Raw genomic sequence first — 27648 nt, 5'->3', positions numbered from 1 at the left:
AAACTGGACAACCTGGAAGAAATGGACAAATTCCTAAACACCCACACACTTCCAAAATTCAATCAGGAGGAAATAGAAAGCTTGAACAGACCCATAACCAGCGAAGAAGTTGAATCAGTCATCAAAAATCTCCCAACAAATAAGAGTCCAGGACCAGATGGCTTCCCAGGGGAGTTCTACCAGACGTTTAAAGCAGAGATAATACCTATCCTTCTCAAGCTATTCCAAAAAATAGAAAGGGAAGGAAAACTTCCAGACTCATTCTATGAAGCCAGTATTACTTTGATTCCTAAACCAGACAGAGACCCAGTAAAAAAAGAGAACTACAGGCCAATATCCCTGATGAATACGGATGCCAAAATTCTCAATAAGATACTAGCAAATCGAATTCAACAGCATATAAAAAGAATTATTCACCATGATCAAGTGGGATTCATTCCTGGGATGCAGGGCTGGTTCAACATTCGCAAATCAATCAACGTGAAACATCACATTAATAAAAGAAAAGAACCATATGATCCTGTCAATCGATGCAGAAAAGGCCTTTGACAAAATTCAGCAACGTTTCTTAATAAAAACACTCGAGAAAGTCCGGATAGAAGCAACATACTTAAAGATCATAAAAGCCATTTATGAAAAGCCCACAGCTAACATCATCCTCAATGGGGAAAAACTGAGAGCTTTCTCCCTGAGATCAGGAACACGATAGGGATGTCCACTCTCACCGCTGTTGTTTAACATAGTGTTGGAAGTGCTAGCATCAGCAATCAGACAACAAAAGGAAATCAAAGGCATCAAAATTGGCAAAGATGAAGTCAAGCTTTCACTTTTTGCAGATGACATGATATTACGCATGGAAAATCCGATAGACTCCACCAAAAGTCTGCTAGAACTGATACATGAATTTAGCAAAGTTGCAGGATACAAAATCAATGTACAGAAATCAGTTGCATTCTTATACACTAACAATGAAGCAACAGAAGACAAAGAAACTGATCCCATTCACAATTGCACCAAGAAGCATAAAATACCTAGGGATAAATCTAACCAAAGATGTAAAAGATCTGTATGCTGAAAACTATAGAAAGCTTATGAAAGAAATTGAAGAAGATATAAAAAATGGAAAAACATTCTGTGCTCATGGATTGGAAGAATAAATATTGTCAAAATGTCAATACTACCCAAAGCTATCTACACATTCAATACAATCCCAATCAAAATTGCACCACATTCTTCTCAAAACTAGAACAAGCAATCCTAAAATTCATATGGAACCACAAAAGGCCCCGAATAGCCAAAGTAATTTTGAAGAAGAAGACCAAAGCGGGAGGCATCACAATCCCAGACTTTAGCCTCTACTACAAAGCTGTCATCATCAAGACAGCATGGTATTGGCACAAAAACAGACACATAGACCAAGGGAATAGAATAGAAACCCCATAACTAGAACCACAAACGTATGGCCAACTCATCTTTGACAAAGCAGGAAAGAACATCCAATGGAAAAAAGACAGTCTCTTTAACAAATGGTGCTGGGAGAACTGGACAGCAACATGCAGAAGGTTGAAACTAGACCACTTTTCACACCATTCACAAAAATAAACTCAAAATGGATAAAGGACCTGAATGTGAGACAGGAAACCATCCAAACCCTAGAGGAGAAAGCAGGAAAAGACCTCTCTGACCTCAGCCATAGCAATTTCTTACTTGACACATCCCCAAAGGCATGGGAATTAAAAGCAAAAGTGAACTACCAGGACCTTATGAAGATAAAAAGCTTCTGCACAGCAAAGGAAACAATCAACAAAACTAAAAGGCAACCAACGGAATGGGAAAAGATATTTGCAAATGACGTATCAAAAAAAGGGCTAGTATCCAAAATCTATAAAGAGCTCACCAAACTCCACACCCAAAAAACAAATAACCCAGTGAAGAAATGGGCAGAAAACATGAATAGACACTTCTCTAAAGAAGACATCTGGATGGCCAACAGGCACATGAAAAGGTGTTCAGCATCGCTCCTCATCAGGGAAATACAAATCAAAACCACACTCAGATATCACCTCACGCCAGTCAGAGTGGCCAAAATGAACAAATCAGGAGACTACAGATGCTGGCAAGGATGTGGAGAAACGGGAACCCTCTTGCACTGTTGGTGGGAATGCAAACTGGTGCAGCCCCTCTGGGAAACAGTGCGGAGGTTCCTCAAAAAATTAAAAATAGACCTACCCTATGACCCAGCAGTAGCACTGCTAGGAATTTACCCAAGGGATACAGGAGTACTGATGCATAGGGGCACTTGTACCCCAATGTTTATAGCAGCACTCTCAACAATAGCCAAATTATGGAAAGAGCCTAAATGTCCATCAACTGATGAATGGATAAAAAAAAAAAAAATTGTGGTTTATATACACAATGGAGTACTACGTGGCAATGAGAAAGAATGAAATATGGCCCTTTGTAGCAACATGGATGGAGCTGGAGAGTGTGATGCTAAGTGAAATAAGCCATACAGAGAAAGACAGATACCATATGGTTTCACTCTTACGTGGATCCTGAGAAACTTAACAGAAACCCATGGGGGAGGGGAAGGAAAAAAAAAAAAAAGGGGGTTGGATTGGAAGAGAGCCAAAGAATAAGAGATTTTAAAAAACTGAGAACAAACTGAGGGCTGAGGGGGGGTGGAGGGAGAGGAGGGTGGGTGAGGGGTTTTGAGGAGGACACCTGTTGGGATGAGCACTGGGTGTTGTATGGAAACCAATTTGACAATAAACTTCATATATTGAAAAAAATAAATAAATAATAAAATTCTGTGTCTCCCTCTCTTTGTTCCCCTCGCCTGATTGTGTTCCCCACCCCCTCAAAAATAAATGAACATTAAAAGAAAAAAAAAAAGCAGAGCTTGTAATTTAACTTCATGGATGTGGTCAAGCATCTCAAACTCTTTATCAGTTTGGAGAGCCGTGCACACTCCAGGAGCAAGACATACATATCAACCAGTTCATTTTAAACGATGTCCTCCAGCCACTGCAAAAAGTGTCAGAGCAGGTATGGAAGGTGAAATATATGTCTCAAAGGACATGGGGACTCATAATGTGATCATGGGAGGAAGGGACTCCACTCCGTATTGTCCAAGAGGACTGGGAACTCTCACAGGATGCTGTGGTGTTCTGTAAACAAGAGCATTGGGGCACCAGTTACTCTTTCACCTAGGGCCTTTAGTGGCCTATGCGATTCTGTACCTCCCAGTAAGGACATGTAAGGAACCTGTGCATAACCTGTTGGGAATGCTCTCTGCCCGTGTGTGCACCCAAGTGCGGATGTACAAAAAAGGGAGTGTTACAGCAAGGAAGCAAATCCCTAAGTATCAATTCTGGTAATGAATTTTCCTATTTATGATGATTTCCTTAGCTCTTACCAGGTTCAATTTTTTAATATTAGGTTAATAGCTGTGGGTAAATATGCTTATTTGACTGAGTCCATTATCACACATATATATTCCAGTGTGTAAATGCAAACTGTTTTTTTTTTATTAGCAATCACCAACGATCCATATCAAATAACTCTCTGTGGGGTTTTATTAGGTAAGATAAATTTCAAGGCAAGTCTCAGAACATTCAAACTAAATTGGGTAGCACTGGAATATATAATCGTAAAGCCTAATGTAGGATAAGCTTCATGGTGCCCTGGTTAGCTTCACAACTATGTATTTAAAAACTCTGATTCTTTGTATCTCACCCTTCTATCCTCCACGGTGTCAGCTTCAACGCAAAGGTAGCTTGACTTTGCAGTCAGGAGAAGTTAACTCCAACTCCTAACTTCTATGCCTCTTTATTTACATCTATGAAAACATAGAGAAACTCTTCCAGAAATTCTCTCAAAAAGAAGGAAGTCCTCAGAAAGTCTAATTTCATGCATCACTAGCCAAATACATAGGAATTCACACATATGAAACTATGATCCAAGGCCAAGGGTGAGATTATATTAATTATTTTAGTCTAACTATCCTACCACTAGTATTCAAGATGGAATTAGCTTCACAAAAAAGCATGAGGACTTCACAGACACCCAAGGGAAATTGGGACAATTAATAAAGTGAGGAGAGGAAATGTGGAAAAGGCAACCACAACACTGATTGGGGTCCAGGGGTGTACACAGGAAAAAAAGAAAAGAAAAGAAAAGAAAATCAACGTTAGGTCTAGAATTATCCCTGAAGTCCATTTTCTCTGGGTTAGCCACTTCACCATCCTTGTTGGTTTGTTTTAACTGTTCTTGAATAAAAGTGGGAGACTGTGGAGCAACTAGGACTCATTCACTACTGGTGGGAAAACATTTTGGCATTGTCTGCTAGTGATAATCACCCCCAAAAAGTCCATCCCTAGATTTATTTCAAAAAGAAACACATGCACATATCCACTCAAAGACTTGTCCAGAAATATTCGTAGTTGCATTATTAGTAATAGATATAAACATAAAACATGACCCAAACAGATAAGAACATAATTCAGTAGAATGGATTAATAAAATACAGTATATTCAGATAATATTATACAACAATACAAATTGGTGAACTATTACTAAATTCAGCAAAATGAAATCTGAAAAATAAAAATTTGAGCAAAAGATACTACACATACACTCATATACACACACCCACATGCTGTTTCTGCATATAAAATGTAATAAAAGGCAGGGACTTCTGGGTGGCTCAGTTGGTTAAATGTCTGACTCTTGATTTTGGCTCAGATCATGATCTCATGGTCGTGGGATTAAGCCCCATGTCTTGAGATTCTCTAGACTCCTCTCTCTCTCTACCCTCTCCCCTACTAGTGCTCTCTCTCTCTCTTAAAATAAATAAACCTTTAAAAAATTTAATAAAAGGCAAAATTCAACTATCGAGCTCAAAGTCAAAACAATGGTTTCTTTGGGGGAAGGGAAAGAAGAAGAAAATGAGGAAGGAGGTGAGGCTGTTTCCTAGGGTGCTAACAATATTTTATTGCCAGTTGTGGTTGGTGATTATATGGATTTTGTGATGATTCATTGAGCCATCTTTAGTCCTTTCGTACTTTGCATACATTTTTGCTTCACAACAACAATAACAAAAACAAAGCATTTAAAAATTAGGTTTAGGTGTGAGCGTTAAAAGTAGAACATTAGGTTCCTAAGAGCAAGAAATGTTTCCGTCTCCAACAGTGTCATTTTCAGAAAATTTGCCAAGTGCCTGCCACTTGACAAAACACACAATGAATAGTTTCCAAAATACTGAATGAATCAAGGAGAATGTGGGTTATTTTTAAAAATTGAATGTTGGCAAAATTCACATGGTAAAATTTACTCTATTTAAAAATGTACACATGTAACAATTATAGCTAATATTAAAATGAGCTGCTCATATAATATGCCATCGTATAATTGCCATCACCTTTTTTGTTAAATGCTATAATTCTTTGCATGTGAAAACTCAGGTAACATACACTGAAGATGTCTTTGAGAGATAAAAAGGAAACAAGGCCATGGCTAACTCTAGAAACCAGACACCAACTGTCTATAGCTGCAGGATAGAATAGAAATAAAGTGTGGATGGTAAATTGTGCTAAGAAAGAAATGTCAATGACTACTAGAATTCTTATGGTGTAAACATTGATATTTATATAGATAATAATGATTATTAAACTGGCACATTCCTAATTTATCCCTTTATTTATAAAGTATTTTTATGTGATTTTTTTTTACCAAGTGATAAAAATAATAATATTCTCAAATTCTTATTTGGGTAAACTTTGCCACAGAGTAAAAGCTATGGCTTCAAAACCTGAATGATCTTGGGAAAGTGAAACAACTCTTCTTGCAATCTATATACTAATATGGAACTTTTAAAAGGCAGTACCCTAAAGTGGGGCCATAACATGTTGATCTCATTCAACAATTTTTTTTCTATGAGGTAGCAGAACTTAGCCACTGCACTTGCATCACTGTTGAACTGTGACAACGCAGTGACAAACTCGACCAATATAATTTAGGGGGGCTGCTCTCCTTCATTCTAGAAATACACAGTTTTCTATTTTTAGAAATAGTGTTTCAGGGTACACTGGAAATTCAAGATAGCATTATCCTCAAAATTTATGTCCTATTAAGATCATCCCATATCAGTATTTCCAAGAACTTAGGACAATTGTCCTTGGTAACCAAGGCAGCTTTAAATGTCACATAGGAATAGCATTAAGACACTGAAACATGTAATTTGAAATTTTTCCCTTTTTAATTTTCTTTTAGCATATTCAGTTATATTAAGGACACTGTCTTGGTTTATTTGTAATTTGTCTTTAGCCACATTTGCCAATTTATTAATCTGCTTTCTAAGGAGAACATCAAGCTTAGCACTTCTAGTAGAAAGTAATATATACATTTAAAATGTCATAACACCACCCTGGTTTCATTGTATTTACTTTGCAGTTGTCTTGCATTATGAAAAGGAAAAATGATTTTTAAGATTTTCTTTTATTATTTAATGTATTAAATAAAATAATATGCTTTAAAAAGATACCAGTTTTATGAAAGATATCAAGGAAATAAATGATCAGATGTCACTGAGATGTGGCAAAAACCATGAAGGTAGCCAAATTTGGGAAATAATGCCTTATAGATTTAGATTTCTTGGTCCTTCACTTAATTAGCATGTATTTGAGATTCTTTTGTGCAGAGCACAACTGCAGATGGAAAGAAATAGAAAGTTCAATGCTGATATCAAAACACCTTTCATCTATTTGAGGAAACAAATACCTGAAAAGTTAGAAACAGGCAACACTTAACTAACAACACAAGGCAATAATAAAAACACTGTCATATGGTAGACCATGAGTAATCTCTGTCTGCAGTACCTCCAACTTGATGTTAAGGTTATTTCTATGAATGTGCTTTTGCATTTGCTGCAAAACCTTAATTTCTGTAGTAAGAAGGATAGTTTTCTCTGGAACATAAAACATTTTGAAGAACTGATACAACTTTTGCTCTTCCAGCAAAATAAAATCACACATATAAAAACTGTTCCCATATTTGCAAGGAGGCCACACATGTGGTTAGGAGGACCTCTGTGTACTTTCTCCCAAAGGTTAAACTGTCCCAGATTTAGGTTAGTTTAAGGGTCACTGAAAACTAGTGTAAGAAAATGAAAGATGGGAGCACTTGGTTGGCTTAGTCAGTAGAGCATGTCAGGGTTATGAGTTCAAGCCCAATATTGGGTGTACAGATTATTTAAAAAATAAAATCTTAAAAGAAAAGAAAATAAAGAAAGGAAAAGAAAGGAAAATGAAGGCTGATTCTATTATATGCAATATCTACATATATTCAGATGTTTATTCAAATGTATTCAAAATATATTGAAAATTCCTATCTTTGGACACTGTTCTGTGAGAGCAGAAAGTAAAATATTCCAATTTTGTTTTAATATTCAGATGTTTGGAAATATGGAGCTCATTTATTCAGGTGGCTGATTGAATTTTCACTTTTATGTGGAATTTTACCAACATGAGTACATACATCTGAGTGAGCATAATTATAGAAATTTTTTTTTCTCTCCTTTGTTTCTTTATTTTCTAAAATTGTACTGTATCTTTAAGTTCAAGTGAATACAATTTCCAACACCCTCTCTGTGGCCATGGTTACTTCTAGATCACTCTTAATGTTTTATTATTTGGCTCTTCCTGCCTAAAACATTTTCTTAAAATCAAGGTTTTATTAGTCACTTTAAAAAATTAATCAAATCTGTGGCACCTGGGTGTCTCAGTCAGTTAAGTGTCTGACTTCAGCTCAGGTCATGATCCAGTGGTTCATGGGTTCCAGCCCCGCGTCAGGCTCTGCGCTAACAGCTCAGAGCCGGAAGCCTGCTTCATGGATTCTGTTCCCTCTCTCTCTGTCCCTCCTTTGCTCATTCTCTCCCTCTCTCTCTCCCTCTCTCTCTCTGTCTCTCTCTCTCAAAAATAATTAAAACGTTAAAAAAATTAATCAAGTCTTCTCTTTCGGTTTTCTTCCTCCTCAATTTCCCTATCCCTGTTATATAAGTAATCCATTTTTATCTCATTATAATGTAAATTTACATAACTAGGAATTATAAATACTCCAGATCATAGAAATTTTTATTCAATCATTAATTCACTTTGTATTAATCATTATGAAAGTATTGTAGATGTTAACAAAAAAAAAACTGTACTGAAAATGAGAATAAGTGCTCTGTAGATGTATTTTACAGAGTCCATACTTACTTTCGTTCTTAGAATTCCAAAACAATGGAAAAAAAGAAATCCCAATAGAATTTGAAATCACCCTAACTTCGCCCCAGTTTAAGCACATTTTAAATTGTCATGCTGGTTCATAGGCAAATTAAAAATTTTAACAGAGAAAGCCCAGTTTTTATCACTTATGTACTAACAAACTTAGATCCTGTATCAGGAAATAAGGTTAAAAGCTTCAAATGATAATGAATTCATATCGTGTACAGAGTGCCTTAATGGAATAACAATGTCAATTAGTGTCTTTTCTAGATAGTGTATTATTACTTTTTTCAAGAGACTGATAACCTAATGCACAAACTACAAAAAGAGGCTCCCAGAGAATCCATACTTCCATGTGTTCCCTAACGGTATTCTTTCCATTCTTTCCAGTATCCTCAGGTACATAATCACCAGTGGTGTCAAAGTAGATCAAATTGCTGGTTACCATTTCGGTGATATCACTATCAATGAAAAAGTCCTGATTAATTCAGTCAAGAGTACAATCTCGAGTCAATATAAAAGAAACTTCCATCTCATCTGGAAAAACTTAATATGATCATGTTGTGTAAGCATTCCAGAAAAAAATAATCTAGTAATCCATTTTTAAAGTTATTATTCCATAAGATATTTAATTCTGTCATACAAATAGTCGATTGCTGAGTAATAAGTATGTATGTTTAACCTTATACAAAATTGTCCAATTATTCCCACTAGCAATGTATAAGAGTTTCAGTTGCTCCACATCCTTACCAACCCTTAGTCTTGCCAGTATTTTTTTATTCTACCCATTCTGATAAGCGTATACTGGCATTGTAATGTACATTTACATTTAATGGCTATGACAGTTGAACCTCTTTTTGTGTGTGCTTACTGACATCTCAATAACTTAGATGAATCTCAAAAGCACTATATGGAGTCAACTAGATGATGCCACTTATATAATATTCTTCTAAAGAAAACAACTACACTAATGAATAAAAGACCAGTTTTAGCCAAGATTTAAGGGAGGGAGAATGGTTTGACTACAAAGGGTGGTAGGAAGGAGTTATTTTGGGATGGGGAGTAATAGAACAATTCGGTATCCTGATACTGAATTACAGGAATTTATGTTTGTATTAAAATTCATAAAACTCCCTACCAAAAAAGGTCAGTTATGCTTGATGTTAACCTAAAAATGAAACAAAGAGCTATTATGCTGTAAACTTAAATCACTGAACATTTGAAAATATTCTTTGATATGAGATATTTGTGAAATTTCCAGATACTAAAGTATGAGGTAATTGAGTCTAAACATTTAAAAATCTTCTGGGGAAAAAGGAATTTTATTAATGAAATGGTAATGTGATTTCCTTTTAAATTGGTACAATGATATTTGGATTTCTTTCAGCTTTTTAGATGGAATATTACTTTTCTTGGCTTTGTTGTTCACAGATTACGTTCAGCAACATATTTTATGGATAAGAAATAAGTATACTTTTGTTAATGCTCTTGGAGAATCCCTTAAAATCTAAAATTCAGTCATCCAAATAACTGCTCTTAAGTCATATTGATTAATTTGGAAATAAGAGACTACGTTGCTACTTCTTAGATACAGAATATTCATCTTTATAAAATATATTTGTTTAAACACATTATTTAAATATAGTGCAATCATTTCATAACAATGCCACAAAATAATTACTATACTTCAAATAATTGACATAATAGCAGAATTAATAACTAACTCTTGATCCCACTAAGATTCTGTAGCAAACTGTAGAACGCTACTATATATAACTCTAAGGAAGGTTAAAGTCAAAAATTTCATTAATTGCAGGCAATTGAGAATTGGTAGGTAAATTGCAACTCTTACCATTCCCCAAATCATAGAGGCACACTTCTTCCTTAAGAAAAAAAATTGATGGTGTTATTATATGAGGCATTTCCCCTGACACAAACCCCTTATCTGGAATATAGTTCAACTTTTTCACTAAAGCTACGACTCCATGTAATAGGAAGTAGATTTCTGCCTCCTAAATCCTATGTCCTGACTTTTTCATTCTTAGTTACTATCCTCCAGCCATCTGGGCCTTTTTTTAGTTCCTAAATCACACCAAGTTCTTACTCCATTCAGGACCCTTGCACATGCAGTTACCTATGATAAGAACCATCTTCACTTCAATCTGTTCATGGATAATTTTTTTAATACTCATATAAACTCAATATCTTATCCATTAGTCAGAATGGCCTTTCCTGACCATTCTACCTAAAGTAATTCTTTTCTTTTCTCCATCATATCAAATTTTTATTTCTTCAACACTCACCTCTCTTTGAAGTTTGTTTGTGTACTGTTTTTCCCTAGACTGTAAGGTCTAAAAGAATTAAGAAGGTATCTATTTTTCTCATGGTTTTATCTCCATCCCCTAGTATCGTGCCAAACAAGTATTGGGAATGCAACAAATATTTATTTATGGCAGGAAAGCAGGAGACAAGAAGGAGGAAATTTGTCTGCTTTACATTTGTTAAATTCACGTTTAACATAGCAATTTAAAGCTCAACAAGAGTCTAATGACATCCCATGTTAGCCTATTTCAAGGAGAAAATGGACAGAATCACATGGACCTATGGGTTGAAAAAAATGATTGAGCATGAAATGTTTACCTGGTTACACAATTTCCTTAAATCAGAGGCAGTAAGTGAAACAAAGAAATATAAAATAGAATATTTTCTATAAGTAAATTTATAAAAGTATAATTATAATATATGATAAATAGTATAGTGTTTTGCTTTTAAAAGCACGTCTTTATTCTAGAAAATAACTTCCACAAGAGCAAGGACTGGTTTGTCTCATTCAATGCTTTTCAGCATCCGGCATAGTGCCAGGAACATAGTGGCTATGGATTAAACAAAAAGTGATTCACAAAATAAACAGGAATTAAGAAGGGCACTATTCACATCACCTAAATCAGAGTATGTAACCACTAATTCCAAACTTCTGCTTTATGTGCATTTTTCTGATAAATTTCATTTATACTTAAACATCTACTAAGATTCTGCTTAGGAGATTACTTGGAATCTGAGGTCCAAATAATAAAATTAATGAGAAAATATCTCTCTCCCTATTTTGATTCTCTACAGAGTCTACTTTCATACTTATTCATCAGAGAAATTGAGCTGTATATGGGAATGGTAGCATATCTACAAAAAGGAGCTCTTATCATGGACCTCAGAAACTCTGTAAATGGCCTGTTGACCACAAAGGTATTTGAAAAGTCACATGTTTCAAGGAGTACTTAACGGCCAACAGGGCCATTATGTTGTCCATTGAGTTCATTTTATTTGTTGTTTATTGTATTATATAAATATTTGGGGGAGGTGACATGTGGTGTGACTAAGAAGTTTTCTTTGTCCATTTAGGTAAGGTATCACTACCGGATATTTTTCATCCTTTTAACTATAAGAATTAGTTCAGTTAAATATCTTTTACTATGATCTCTCCTTTTTAACCATGAAATAGAAGAGATTTATATTAAAAATATTCTTCAATCCTAAAACATCTCAATGATGGAAATTCTGAATTATAGAATTTCAAAATCTTCAAAAGAAAACTGAGAGGGAAGAAGCTCTGAAACTAGTATGTGTAAAGGAGATAGGAAAATTAAACTAGCATTTGAAAGAAAACAGTGAAATATAGTGGGAGAGTCAAGTTGTATCTGATGAGAAATCAGAAGCTGACACTCAAGAGGTTGTCAGGGATCAGATCATGAAAGACCATATTGAGTATTCACATGCCCAGTTTGCCTGGGAAAGTTCCAGTTGGCACCTGTGATCCTGACAGAATTATTAATAATTATACCCTTTCACTATAAAAATGTCTCCATTTTGTATAACAAATATATGGTATATTACCTGCAAGTCTACCTAAGACAACTGGATCTTATGGTATTAGGGGAGTTACTGAAAATATTTAATGTGGCAATATAACAACCATATTTGTATTTCAAGAAGTCATTCTGGGGGCCCCTGGGTGGCTCAATCGGTTAAGCCTCCGACTTCAGCTCAAGTCATGATCTCATTCATGGTTTGTGAGTTTGAGCCCCACGTCAGGCTCTGCGCTGACATCTCAGGGCCTGGAGCCTGATTCGGATTCTCTCTCTCTCTCTTTCTCTCTCTCTCTCTCTCTCTCTCTCTCTCTGCCACTCCCCCCACCTTGTGCTCTGTCTTTCTCTCAAAAATAAATAAAATGTAAAAAATTTTTAAAAAATAAGTTATTCTGAAGTAAAACTATTTTTATTTGCAGATAACAATATTGCATATAAAAAATCATAAGGGACCTATAAGAAATACTGGAATAACTTTTAGAACAAATACCAGAGGATATAAAAGTAATATACAAAATATATTGTTTTTCCATATAATAATAATAAACAGAAAATAATTTAAAAACATAACTTGAAATGAGACAAAATACTTAATAAACTTAAGGAGAATGTGCAGTGTCTACATTGAAATATATAATTAGTGAGAAGAACTTAAGAAAACCTAAACATAAAGAAAGATAAACCATGTCCATAGATTGTAGGACTTAACATTGTCAAAATGTCAATAATTTTTAACTTGATCTATACATTCAGTACCACTTCAAAAGAGACACAGCAGGACATTTTTGTTTTGTTTGTTTTTGTATAAGTTGACAAATTTACTAAAAATATGTGAGGATAGAAAAGATGTAAAATAGACAAATCAGATCTTGCAAAAGAAAAATACATAAGGATCTATTTCATATTCAGTGCCTTGTTTCAAGATTTATTACAAGGCTACAATGATCAAAGTTATATGGTACTGACTTAAGAATAGTCAAATAGACCAATGAAATAGAAAACAGATTTCAGAAACAGACGTCAACATACATGTTAATAACATTTTGACAAAGTTCAAAGGAATGTCAATAGGAAACGGAAAATCTTCCCAGAAAATAGGGCTAAGACCATTGGATAAATGTATAGGGGAAATGAATCTCATCCTCTAACATATTAAATGAAAATAATAAAAAATTGAGATGGATCAAAGAGAAAGCTATAATTACAAAGCCTCTAGAAAAAAATATGAAAATATTTTTGCAAACTTGGGGGAGGCAAATATCTTAGATAGGATAGAAAACCACTAACCAGAATAGAAACAATGATGAATTATACTTTAAAATTGAACATTTTGTTCATCTAATCAGTAAATAATAAGCCCATAGACTGGAAAAATATTTTCACTACTTATATCTGACAAAGGACTTTTATTTATAATTCATAATAATTCATAACAAATAATTCATAACAAATCAATAATAAAATATATCAAAACAAACAAAAAACCTGAATAGGTCCAACTTTACTCCCACTATAATGGTTAAAACCCCAAAGGCTTTAGTTACCAGCTTCTGACATGTCCCCAGTGATCCTTATCTTCCTGGTATTCACACATTCACAATTTTACCTAAACCTTTTCTACTGTGTATCAGGATTGTTCTGTTACTAACACCACATGGCAATAGTATTGGGACATAATTATAAGATTTTATTACAAAATTCTGTGGCTTCTATCTTGAGTTCTCTCTTGCACGCATGAGCGTGCATTCTCTCTTTCTCTCTTCTTTCTTTTCACTCCACTTCTCCATCACCATGGAAAGGCCACCAGTCAAGGAAATGGAGCTTCATATCAAAATAGGAGTGAAATTGGAATGGATTGTCCAGAACCTGCAGATAACTGGAACCCTGTTCAAGAACTTTATTGCAACCTCATGAGAGATCGTGAACCAGAATCATCCAACTAAGTCACCCCCGGATTTCTGATCCTCAGAAACCTTGTAAGATATGCTTTGGATACCTGCTTATATAGAAATAGATAACTAAAACAAAGGCAGACAATACCTAAAGTTGTAAGGGTTTGCAGCAACTTGAACTGTCACACATTAGAAAATTGTTCCAATAATTTCTTATAATAGACAAATAAATCAATTCTGTGTCCCATCAATCCCACCAAGAGAAACGGAAATAGGTCCAAAGAAACACTTGTACAGTAATGTCCTTGCCAGCTTTGTCCAAACTGCTTCAAATTGGATACATCAAGAAAAGACTCAGTAAACATGCTGTAATTCATGCCATGGATTCTTAACAATAAAAAGGAACTCATAATATCTGCAACATTATTATGTCTCAAAAACGTTATGTTTAGCAAAAGCAGCTAGGTACAACCTGTTGATTTCATCACTATCAAGTTCTAGAACAGGAAAAAAAAAAGTCTATGGTGAGAAAAGCCACAAGAGAGACTACCAGAAGAAGGGAGGAAAGGGAGAGTAGACAGGTAGCTAGTTGGAAAGGAGCACAAGAAAATCTACAGGTGTGATGGAAAGTAATATATATTAAAAACCTGTGTGTGTGTGTGTGTGTGTGTGTGTGTGTGTGTGTGTGTGTGTATGTGTGTAGGAGGGATGGTTATACTAGTGGATATATTTGAAAAAATTTCATCTAACTATACACCTAAATTCTGAATATTTTATTACATCCCAATTGTCTTTATTTAAATAATATATTTGATACAAGGAAAGTCTCTTTGCTGTGTGGTAAATTAGTAAGATAGCAAAACTGGAATCAGAACGATACTTTGGGTGACTGATATAGTACCCTACACAACAGATCATGTTGAGTTTAATTCTATGATCATATCTATTAGGCACAAAGAAAAACATGAGTTAGTCATGACACTTAATAGCAAAATATCAGCTTGGATTGTCTCCTTCCTCCTTACTCTCCAGGGTTTGCTGGACAACAACATGGGTTTGCTCTGAAAAATGGGTTGAGTAATTTTGCTCAGAAACTCAAAGAAAGTGATTTCACACTATCTCTGGAAAAAGATGCTCCTTGCATATCATTAAGGAAGCTATCTTCAAGACGTTTCATATGTTAGCATACATTTTCTTATTATATTGGCATCTAATTGACATCTGTTAGAAATATTAAGTTTACAATAATGATCTAAAATCAATGATTAGCATAGGCATTCTACAAACTTGGGGACCTCTCCCCTATTTTCTTTTCCTATACAAGTTAAGGTAGGAGACTAAAGACCTAGAGAATTTTTATTAAGAAACTCTCTTCTGCACTCTCCTAAAATTTGGATTTTAACAGAGGTGGAGAAGACACTTCTGCTTCTAGGAATATCCCCAGGAAATAGACCCTATAGTAGTAACAAAAACAATAACAAAAATGACAACATACAAGGGATGATTAACATGTGTGAAGCCCTTTACATGTATCATATCAATTACTACACAAAATAATCTTATGTAAAATTATTATCTTCCTTTTTTTATTTGAAGACACTAAGACTACATGAAGGTGGCTGAGGGCCATCAAATGATGGTAGGGATAGCAATTGGAATTCTGGTCAAGTGTGGCTCCATAGCTTATGTTCTTTAAGGACTACATTACACTATAAGACCTATTTGCTTTTTTGTTTTTACTGGCAGCTGTATATGCTGAACTTAGAGTGAGATACTGTTGGGAAAATAAAAAGGCTTTTCTTTCTTCCTTTTATAAAAAAAGACAAATTTCAGGGAAAAGAAAATGAATTTTTAATTATTTAATTGAAAAAGAATTATTAAAGATCTATTAGAGGCAAAGCCCTTCTCTAAAAGCCTGGGTTATATCAGTAGACAAATCAGCAACCTTGCTTTCATTAATCCTGGCTTCTAGCTAAGGGAGGCAGAAAATGAAAAGGAAAAAATAATAAACCTGTAAGCAACATATAATAAAATTATCTGCTTAATTACTGAAGGCTTGAAGTATAACAAAGGATCAAACATAGATGAGGATAAGTGGAATTTTGAGTACAAGGTTGAGGGTTGTTTGCAACATTACATTGAATAATCAGTGTAGGCCTCATTGGGAAAGTACTATTTGAGAAAAGACTTGAAGTAGGTGAACTAGCCAGTGGATACTTGGAAGAAATATTGCAAAGGTAACAGAATTTTTTAATTAAAAAAAATTTTAATGTTTATTTTTGAGAGAGAGAGACAGAGAGAGAATAGGCAGGGGAGGGGCAGAGAGAGAGGGAGACACAGAATCTGAAGCAGACTCCAGGCTCTGAGCTGTCAGCACAGAGTCTGACTCAGGGCTCAAACCCATGAACTGTGAGATAATGACCTGATCTCAAGTCAGACCGGACACTTAATGACTGAACCACCCAGGCGCCCTGGGAACAGAATATTAAATATACTTTCCCTGTTGTCATGACCAATGTCGAGAAAAAATGGCAAGAAAAAATGGCAGAAAAAAATGGCAAGAAGTGTTAGGATCTCATTTAATACAAATATGTTAGGCACCAAAAAGATGCAGACCTTGCTAGAGAAGGCTAAAACAGGTCATGGATTCCTTTTCCCAGTTTGGAGCCACATAATAGATGTGTAAGAAATCAATGACAGAGGTGTTCTTACAGAAGAAGGTTATTGGCCTATGAGTAGAAAGAGCTGTGCAATTTCATATCCCCTCCTCCCATGGAGGTACTTGCTCCACTCCTAGCTCAAGACAATTAAAAAAGAAGTCACAAAATCCACTCATAGATGTCCACTGTGAGAGAAAACTAAGGAGGGCAATTGCTATCCCTACCCCAAACAGAAAATTGCATACCTGCTTTAGTGCTCTCTGAAACACAGTGGATAGAGAACTCTTAAGTAAATGTGGCCTTTATTCTCTATAATCTGAAGAGTCTAAATGACTAGCCTGATTCTTTCCTGAAGAAGTCTAAAGGTAATAGGCTTATTTGAATGACCCAATAGTGAATAGAGTTAGAAAGATCTTCACTTCTAGAATCTGACAGGGAGTTTGCTAAGTCTATCAGTTCATATTTTATTCCTCCCTCACTCCCTCCCTCCTTCCTTCTTCCCTCTCTCTCTCCCTCCCTCTCCTCTCTGCCCTTCCCATGAATGCCAAAACAAATAAATGCCAAAATGAAACAAAATCTTGTTGGAATTGTCTTTAAAAACTGTCTATCTGGTGAGATGATGCTAGCAGGGAATCAGGGTGGATATATTTTGGAGTGGAGCTGAAGGGGTGTCATCCAACATCAGCCATCATATAGTATAACTCATGTCAGGAAATAATGTGATGCTATAGGTCCCCAAAAGTGGGAAGGAGAAAGAGGGTATCTTCATAGAACCCATCCAATCTCCCCATGAAAGAATAATTCAACATTTAGATATCTGTCACCCAGATAATACAAAGTAAGATCTTTCTCCTACTTTAATTATCTTCTATCTTTCCACTCCAATCTAAAAAAATAGCCAAAAACAGCATAACAAGAGCATAACAAGCCTAACAGCATAACAAGCATAACAAGAACAGCATAACAAAAAATAGTCAAAAACAAGCATAACAAGCCAAATCCTAGGTCAAGCCTGATCAAAAGAATAGAAGAAAAAACAAAACAAAACTCACTGGGAGGTTGAAAGATCAATTTAGATGAGAGTTTAATACCTAAAAACAAGATTATTCTAAACTCTAAAATAAAGAGAAAACTTATAGGATTTGTCTTAGATATTGTCCAGGTGTGAGGAAAAGAGATTCAACAGATGAGGTTTGAAGAGAAACACAATTTCTAGGCTGTACATAGCAAGTTCAATAAATCTGTTATTGGGAGGTTCAGGCAAATTTTAAGTATCATCTCCTAAGAGAAGACATGAAATTAAAGATCTACAAAAATCCTTAGAAAAAAAATAATGAAAGACGAAATCAAGGCAACTAAACTAAATATTCAAGCAGAAATAATATTACTACTTTAATATCTGGGTATCTTTATGTTCAATATGTTAATAGTTAAGGTTGACATTTTAATCACCTCAATCATACAAGCAACTGCTTAATTAACTTTGGCATATGATAGCTTAATATCAAAGTGCTTAAGCTTTAATTTCCAGAGGAGTATGAACTTACACCTAGAAATTGGGGCTTTATTTTTTTTCTGATAATTTTTGCATGCACATTCTTTTCTCTGGTCTCATGAGTTTGATAAGGAAAATAATATTTTCTTTGTGAAAGCTGTAGGAAATGAGATATGGAGAAGTTAAGGGACTAGTCTGAGTCTTCTTGAATATTAGTTGTACAGCAGGATTAAAACTCCTCTAATCACATTCTTAGGGCAATAATCCAAACTACACAAGTATAGCCACCCTTTTGCTTTCTAACGGTAAGAAAATACTTGGATTGTTTTGAGATATGAAAGGCCTCTCTAGTTGACTTTACTGAGAGGGTTGTTTGCTATTCATTTCTCCCATATTCTGGAGAATAAATATCCTTTAAAAGAAAATAAAAAACCCTTCTTTAAGTTACACATTAGTGGCTTGGAGTAAAAATAAAATTTAACTCCAAATCATATTAATCCCTATAGTATTGTGATAAGATTGCAAAATATGGTAATAATTCTATATCATTAAAAAATCATTGTATAACTCTATAGATAAAATGCCATGTAAATGCTAAATAAGTAGCACTGGCATTACACTCTCCACCCATTAATAAGGAAAACCATATGAATAGCAAATAAAATAATAGTGGGGAAAACAAGAATACTTTTAAGCAAAGATCCTTTATAATCATTGAAACCCTGCCATGAACACAAGTTTGGTTGTAGAACGAAAGTCTATGTAGCAAGACAAATATGTACTTGTTCCCCTTCAATTACAAGTATGTGTCATTCCAGGGGCACCTGGGGGGCTCAGTTGGTTGAGCGTCTGACTCCGGCTCAGGTCATGATCTCACAGTTTTTGAGTTTGAGTCCTGCATCGCGCTCTGTGCTGACAGCTCAGAGCCTGGAGCCTGCTTCAGATTCTGTGTCTCCCTCTCTCTCTGCCCCTCCCCACTTGTGCTCTGTCTCTCTCTGTCTCTCAAAAATAAACAAATGTTAAAAAAAAAAAAAACATTTAAAAAAACAAGTATGTGTCATTCCAGCAAAGTCTACTTGTATTTGAACAATGAAAAGCCTGTTTGGGAATGGCTAGGAAACTGTGGCAGTGACAAGGAGCCAGAGCCCTACTAACATATTTACAACAAAGATAAAGTCTCCAAAGTTAACATTATTTCCCTTCAATTTGAAAAATTCTTTTTTTTTTAAGTTTGTTTATTTTCAGGGGCACCTGGGTGGCTCAGTCAGTTGGGGTCCGACTTCAGCTCAGGTCATGATCTCACAGTTCGTGAGTTCAAGCCCCAAGTCGGGCTCTGTGCTGACAGCTTAGAGCCTGGAGCCTGCTTAAAATTCTATGTCTCCCTCTCTCTCTGCTCCTCCCCCACTCATGCTCTGTCTCTCTCTCTCTCTCTCCTTCAAAAATAAGTAAAAACATTAAAAAATTTTTAAGTCTATATATTTTCAGAGAGACAGAGACAGTGCAAGTGGGGAGGAGCAGAGAGACTGAGAGCGAGAGACAGAGAGAGAGAGAGAATTCCAAACAGGCTCCATGCTACCAGCACTGAGACCATTGTGGGGCTTGAACTCATGAACTGTGAGATCATGACCTGAGCTGAAATCAAAAGTCAGATGCTTAACCAACTGAGCCACCCAGGCACTCCCAACTTGAAAATTTTTTGACATGGAAGCAAATTTCAAGTGTGTAGAACAGAGACTTGTATCATTAAGTATTCTGTAGTTCAATTATTTTGAGGAGATTATTCTAAATGAAGTCTAAGATATCAGACAGACATTTATGTAACTACTTAAATTAAAAGCCAATTCTTAAATTCCTGCCTATAAGTCAAATATTTTGTGTAGATGGTGATGGGCAGCTGGATTTTGAGAAATACTGGGTGATCATATTTTTCTTTTTTCTTTTTTTTCCAGGTACATGTTTGCCCCAGGGTAGACTGTTTGAAATTTTACACCTACAACTAAGCAATTAACTATGCTGAGGAAATTATTTTTCTTCTAAATAAAACCAAGTGGATGATTTAGAAATATAGGAAAGAATAAGGTTGTAGCTAGAGATGAATTCTGTTAACAAACAGGGTTATAGTGAAGAATCACAAGATCCTCTCTACAAGCAGGATCATAGCCTGTTAAAGTTAAAACTATGAAAAAATTGGTTATGGGTCAAAATCTTTAGCAGCTCACCGTAAGAGTCACCTGAAGCATTTCTGTTCAGAAAACAGCTAAGAACAGAAAATATTTACAAGTCTTGAACTCAGTTTTCTTCTTTTATAATTCAGTGTGGGGCACCTGAGTGGCTCAGTCAGTTAATCATCCAACTCTTGGTTTCAACTCATGATCTCAAGGTCTGTATAGGTTCAAGCCCCAAGTCAGGCTCTGTGCTGACAGCGTAGAGCCTGCTTGGGATTCTCTCCCTCCTTCTTTCTCTCTCTCTCTGTCTGTCCTTCCTCTGTTCATGTTCTAACTCTTTCAAAATAAACTCAAAAAAATAAAAAATAGATTAATAAATGAAATAAAATTCAGTGCTCAAACTTCAAGGTAAGGGTTACATTTAATATCAGAAAGTTAATCAAATTCATGTCTATTCAATCTATCCTTGAAAAAAATTATGTTATAAAAATCTTATTTTATCTGATAGAAATAAAAATATATTTGCTTTTAACACTTATTCCTATTTATTCTAAAAAGTTTCTATTACATTAAAATTTCTATTTCTTTTTTCTTGTTAGGGTATCTTTACTCTGAGGTGGAATGTAGTTACATTGAAAGAGTTTATAAAATTGTAAAATTTGTTTTAAAACCTGTATGTATGAAAAGTTGTACATGGAGTGTATGTAGTTTGTGAATATAATTACACACACATTCACACATGTATGCATATTTTATTTTTTCAGCCAATGTTTACTCACACATGAGTTGGGTTTACTAAAATTCTTTCTAGGTATTCCTTATCCTTTGTGGTTTATATAATATGTCCAATGTTACAAATGAAAAATTCTGTATATGAAATTGACTCATTATGCTCAGTTGAATAAAATGGCATTATTCAAAGCACTTGTAAATATTAAATATGGTGATAAATAAACTTCTAGAAATCAGCAAAGTAAATACCACTTTTTTTCAATGTGGGTCTAGGGTACTTATTGGAAGTGAATATTCCTGAGATCCATCCCAGAAATAAAGATTCAGAATCTTTCAGGGTAGGGTTCAGGAATCTCCATTTTGGCAAGTTTTTTAGGTGATTCTTATGACAGCACTATACATAATTTTGAGTTTCAGAAACTAATATTTCCCACACAAGAAGAGATATTAGGTGCTAACATCCTCATCCCAATGCTTTATATCTTCTTTGTTTTCCTTTGGTATAAACACAACGTAATAAATTTAGTCAATAAGGGGTAAAAACTTATTCTTTGCAGGTATATAAATGAAAAAGTCAATTAAATATTTGTTTCTTAAAGTTCCCTTCAACCTTCTAGGTTGTTCTACTGCCACTATTTACCCCCCAAACCTCTCTTAAATTGGCTCCTAGGATCCCTCATTTTCCCAGATGCTTTTTTGTCCTCCTTTAGAATCAGCTTTAGACATCAAAGCTTCTATTTCCATCCGGCCCTATTCAGCCACTCAAATGGCTTTTTTTTATGAGATTGCAGCAAACTAAAACTCTGATCACATTCTCTGCACTAAACTGCAATGACTCCATTCCCTCTCATTACTGAGAAAATATGCAAATCTTCCTATTGGAGAGTTTACATTACACATTATTTACATTATTTAGAGCTATCTAAAAAGCTCATCTAGGGTACTAAGCAAAGAATTGAAAATTAAAATGTATCACTAAAGTTTTACTTTTTATATAATATTGGAAAAGTCAGAGCTGTGGCAACAAAAAGGCATGTTAAATATGATACTATTATGAAAAATAATAAAATTATATATTTTTCATTAAAATAAGGCTATTGGAGATAAATAAGAATATCTTCATTGATTTAGTTATAAAATTGTTTACTAAGATAGACATGAAGAGGAAGGAAAGACATATTTCCCTATGTCCTGTCTAGATTTCAATCCACAGGTTTCATAACTGGTAACAATATGAGAATGATATTCTATCCATAAGCAACTATCAACTCTTTAATTCCTGAGACAAATTAAAAGCTACACAAAACACTGAACAGAAATATATATGCATAATTTTTAAATGGAAAAAATGATTTTCCAGGATTCCACTCAAATGTATTGCATAGAACAATTTCCAGTGAAAGGTAGTATACACTTCTGAGAAAGCTACCTAATCTTATACTCTTAATGAAAACACATTCTATTTTTATAGTAAAGAACAAAGGTATGAAAAGTGCTGAAAGAATTAAGCAAAACCTGGCTCTGCTTAAAAACTCCAAAAAAAAAAGGCTTTCACTCCTTGTTTTCCCTGTGTCTCTTCTTTATCAGAAATCTTTATCTGCCAATACCTACCCTAGAGAATGGAGGACCAGAGAAGTTAAGTAGAAAATTTTGATAAAATAAAAGTTTAACCCTCATGCCTTTTGTCTTCTTTTGCCACAACTACTACACAAGAGTATCAACTCCCACAAAAACCTTAGGGCAATGACTTGATTTCTTCTATAGCTAGTTTTTTTTTCTCTTCTTTTTGTGGGGTGCTAGGTGGAGGAAGATGAGAGTAATTCTTCCAGAGCTTTACTTCAAAATGACAGTATAGAGGAAAGTAAGAAGTGTAAGTAGTGGACTTCTAACTTGACTTTGGCCCTGGCTAGAAATCCTGAGGGTATGTGTACGTGAGGTCCAGGGGCTATTCAGGTGTGTAAATAAATGATGATCTATAGGTGGAAGAATATTCTCCTGATACTTTTGGTGCAATGAAGTTCAGGAAAATTTGGGTGCAAAGCACTTCAGAGCATATAATTGCTCAGCGTTTTTAGGAATTCATCTTCCCCTTACCCATTTTCCATTTAGTGCAGCAAGGCTTTAAGGTATCAATGCATAACTTCACAATTTTGGCTTAACATTTACTTCGTTTAGCTTATTTTTCAACACTGCAGCAAGACCACCTCTTTTCTAGCCATATATCCTCTATAAATTCATCAACTACATTATCCACCCCATGCCCCAGTCCTCCTCCCACCTCCTGGAGGGTGTAGAGAAATCAGAATAGCCCCCCCACCCCCAGAGGTTTTTAGTGCTCTCTGGCTCCCTTGGCCTGTCTGCACTATAGGGATGTCCTGTATAGAATTACAGCTGTCCTATGGGATTAGATAAGCTTCTTTTCCTTTTGGCCCTAACTGGGACTGCTGTCCCTGGTGCTGAACCATGTCTGCCCATCAGGGAATCTGCTGCCAGGTCAATGGGGCTGAATAGAAAATCTGGCTGACTGATCTTAAGAATGTCCAGGTGCAGGAGCAAGCAATACTTTGGTGTACAGGAACAGAACCCCTCCCTGCCACATACATACATCTCCTGGGTGTGATCCAGGATCCCATTTGCAGTTTTCTGCTCTAGACCCCCCCACCCAAAATGCCTCCAACATGGCCTCAATTGCCGGCATGTATCAGTTCAGCCCACCTCCATATCAGATTGCAGTATTATCAAAATGCTACTCCCCAAATACAAAGTCTTCATGACGTTAGCTTTTCTACTCTAAAACAAAACAAATGAAACCAAAAAAATTAAGAAATAAATGAAAGTGACCTTCCCCTTTTCTCCCTCTCTTTTCTGCCCCCCTATTTTCACATTCCCCTCATTTATAACCCCATATCCCAGAACAGTGTTTAAAATCTGGGTGGTCTCCCTATTTCCACATCCCTCCCCCCTCCCCCACGTCTCCGGAACAAAACAACGCTGAAAACAGCACATCTTACCCAGGGTAGAACGATAGCAGGAGCAGAATCCACACCGTCATTTTCTGTGAAAATACAGGAGTCGAGTAGTCTGAGCTTCCTGTGCTCCATATATTTGTCGGACTCATCGCTTTTTTTCCTCCTCTGCCTCTAGCCTCTTGGTTGCAGAAGGATCCCTCCCCTTTGTATTATTATTATGCTTATGATCTGATGGTGGCTCCCCCCACCTGCCTCTAGTAGGTCCCTTCACTGAGATGCTGTGTTGCCATCAGCTCTGGGAATTAATATTCAGGGGGCAGAAATAAGATCAACACAAACGCTTGCAGATACCATCAAAGCGTCAGCTCTGGGAGCGGCTTCCAAGACTAGGGGAATAATGTATTTGAGGCAGGGGGAGGGTACAGGGAGAAACGCACACCGAGACAAATAAGGGAGAGAGATGCGCGCACACTCTACACATACTCCTGCCCCTGACACTTACACATACTCCCCCGGTCCATCGTTTTAGGATTATTTGTTTGCTGTTTTGATTTTTTTCTTTTAGTGAGGGCAGGCAGGGCTAAGGCTGTGTGTGTGTGTGTGTGTGTGTGTGTGTGTGTGTGTGTATGTGTGTGTGTGTTTAAAAGAAATTTTAAAAAAAATCAAAGAGTCTCTGCGCGATTAACTATCACGCAGATTAACTATGAGGTCAAAGTGGAAGTGATGCACGCTGCTGCAGCACGAATTAACACATGCGTGGTGTCTTCCCAGCGCTTTTAAACTCCTTACTGCACACACAAGCATGCAAAGACTGACTTTCATGGGAACGAGAGATTCTTTAGCAAGCCCCTAAACTATATCACCAGTGACAGAAGGTTTGTCTCATCAGATCTGCCAAGAATCCTTATTAAAATCGTGAAGTCTTAGAAGTCACGGTTACACTGTAGGAGAAGGAGGGGCAAAAGTGGGGGATGGGGGAGGAATGACCGTTTCTCTCTAAATCTCCCTGTAGGGAAACAGATTTGGTGAATTTTCCATTTGAATGAAGGGAGAAAACATTGATAGAATTAAAAGACAAGAAAAAATTCTACGCTCCCCAGGATTCACTCCTCCCTTTTTTTGTTCCCTTTCCCCAGTGAAAATGTAAAGACACAAACACTTGAAGGATGAAAATAATTACACTGAGATAGTTGTTTAAGTAAAGAATATAGACCACAAAATAGTGGCTGCTTTTTGAAGAGAGTTGGTCAAAGGGGAAAGGTCAAGAGGACATTTAATAATATAAGGAGATTTCTATTCACTGTATGGGAATTACCTTTTTTGTTGTTGTTCTGCTTGGTGACAATCCTGAAAATTTCTGGGGTGGATGAGTCGTGGTAGCATGCTTCCTTCTTGCTTAGAATGTTACCATGGATACTGATACATGGGAGATATCCCTCTGTGCCATCCTTGTTCATATGCCTCAGAGGAAACCCCATTACTCATCATAAGAAGAAAGTGAAAATTGTTTCAAGTTTCCAGTAGAGTCCAGACCACAGCAAAGGTGTTTATGAACAGATACAGGTGAAGAGGACTAATAAGATGCCTTGTGCCATATAGCAGGGAGTCATTTCAAAACCAGAAAGTCTTCCAAGTGGGGAACTTGAGTAAGGAGTCCAGGAGGCAGAGGAATAGAATATTCCAACCACAACCCTAAACTCTGCCCGAGGAAAGCAGAGAGAATTGATATAAGTTGAGGAAATTCATTCTGACAATGAAGCAAAAAGGGTCTAACAGACACACCTGGAATCCTAAAGGCCTTAAAAATCTGCCTCATTTTATGACATTTAAACAGAATCCAGTCAAAACAATAGTCACAGGAAGCAGGCAAGTGACTTCTTTCTATTGTTATTAAAATAGAGGGAGAAAAATTGTAAATCTCTATCTTTGTAATTTTCTTGTTCCTTGCTACACTGTGAAGAACTTTGGCCCTCTTTATGTTTACATTTATTTACAAAAAGATGCTAGGTTGTTAATAGTTGTATCTTTGTTTTGTTTTAATTTTTGATGTTTATTTGTTTTTGAGGGAGAGAGAGAGAGAGATAGAGCATGAGCAAGGGAGGTATAGAGAGACAGGGAGACACAGAATCCCAAGCAGGCTCCAGGCTCTAAGCTGTCAACACAGAGACTAAAGTGGGAATCAGGTTCGAGCCCAGGAACTATGAGATCATGACCTGAGCCAAAGTCAGGCTCAGTAAGCTTAACTTACTGAGCCACCCAGGCGCCCCAGCTGTATCTTTGTTTTTAATGAAGATATCCTACTGTATTTTTGTAGGCTAAGGCCAGATGCCTACCAAAACCAAGCCAATAAGATAAATGAAAGAAAAGGGCTGTGTTTCTGAATAACTTAAGGGTTGGAAATGATACACATTGAAGTGTTCACACCCCTTCTGAATGGAGTTGCCACTGCTCTGTTCTAGTTAGAGTTGCCAGAGGAAATGGAAATAAAATTATGAGAAATGTTCCCATTTTTAAAACACAAAGGAAGCCACACCAAACGTATGTAGGCCATTAGCTTGCAAATATTGTTTATAGCACATGAAAAATTGATGTGACAATTCTGTCTTCTATATTTCCAATTTTGCATCTTAAGGTTTTTTTTCTCCTGAGTTTAGTGACAAGCATATTAACCTGAGAGAATGAATGCTATCATATTCCCAAAGTAGTAATTCATATATTGATCCCTTCTCAGTATCATAACAGTCTCTGTAAATTCTAATCTATTTTACTAATGGAACACCTTTCAGCATATTAAAAGAATCTGTGAAATTTTACTTTTTAAAAATTTTTTTATAGCATTTGTATACAATTTTACCTGCCCTATTCCTGGCTAAGCTTCAGTTTGCCTCTCAGGACCTTTCCTGTCTGGTGAGTACTCTGAAGAAAATTATTTTGATATATTTTCTAAGATTTGCAATACATATTATATTCACTGGTATTTGGAAGACACCTTATCCACTAATTTATTTTTTAATTACCTTTTAGTTTGGGGCATTTATTCTTGCCCATTTTTAAGAAAATATGTTTATAACACATATTTAACCATTATTTGGTAATTATGATGCTTATACTTTCATTGTAAATAATATATGTATACCTATGCAAATATGCATTTATATTAAAATTTTAAAATTGTAATAAAACAGAAAAAAAACTACTACCTGATTCTGTCATCTAAGCAAGCCATTGTCAATATGTTTGAGAATCTTTTTGCAGTTTAACTTTTTCTGAATAAAGTTTTATTTTTACTAATAATTTGACATTATTATTATTATTATATTATTATGATTATTATCAAAAATGAATTATGAGGTCAAAAGTTGGACCAGTTTGGTTGTTGATAGCAAATCTCTTATCACTTGGGAAATCAAAGTATATTACTGCAGTTCTAGTCCTGGTAATGTAGAAATTGGCTAGCCATCCTGCATGCTAAAAATTATAAGTAGTGGACAAAATATTAAACAAACTGTGTAAAGTACTAGAAAGTTACCAAAGCAAGCAGAAAGTGTTGAACATCTGACCACAGAGAGATGAAACTGAATTGGATGAGATGTACAATTATGTGGCTT

The 27648-nt window shown here is 35.6% G+C and overlaps 1 protein-coding gene across 2 annotated transcripts in view; it reads right to left on the bottom strand.

Annotated features, from left to right (window-relative positions):
- GABRG2 (gamma-aminobutyric acid type A receptor subunit gamma2) overlaps positions 1-24780 on the bottom strand; it is a 116430-nt gene extending 91650 nt beyond the window's left edge. Inside the window, exon 1 of one of the 2 annotated variants that reach the window (XM_040444079.1) lies at positions 24083-24780. In XM_040444079.1, coding sequence (XP_040300013.1) covers positions 24083-24189 — 107 coding nt within the window. In that variant the 5' untranslated portion in view covers positions 24190-24780. The remainder of the gene's footprint in view (positions 1-24082) is intronic. The other variant, XM_040444090.1, reaches the window with a different exon arrangement.
- Between the last annotated feature and the right edge of the window lie 2868 nt (positions 24781-27648).

Source organism: Herpailurus yagouaroundi, unplaced genomic scaffold (assembly GCF_014898765.1).
Source record: "Herpailurus yagouaroundi ecotype Mexico unplaced genomic scaffold, PumYag 29, whole genome shotgun sequence".
In the NCBI taxonomy this organism is placed as follows: domain Eukaryota; kingdom Metazoa; phylum Chordata; class Mammalia; order Carnivora; family Felidae; genus Herpailurus; species Herpailurus yagouaroundi.
The sequence above is the reverse complement of the archived record's forward strand: the minus strand, read 5'-3'. Positions and strand labels throughout refer to the sequence as shown.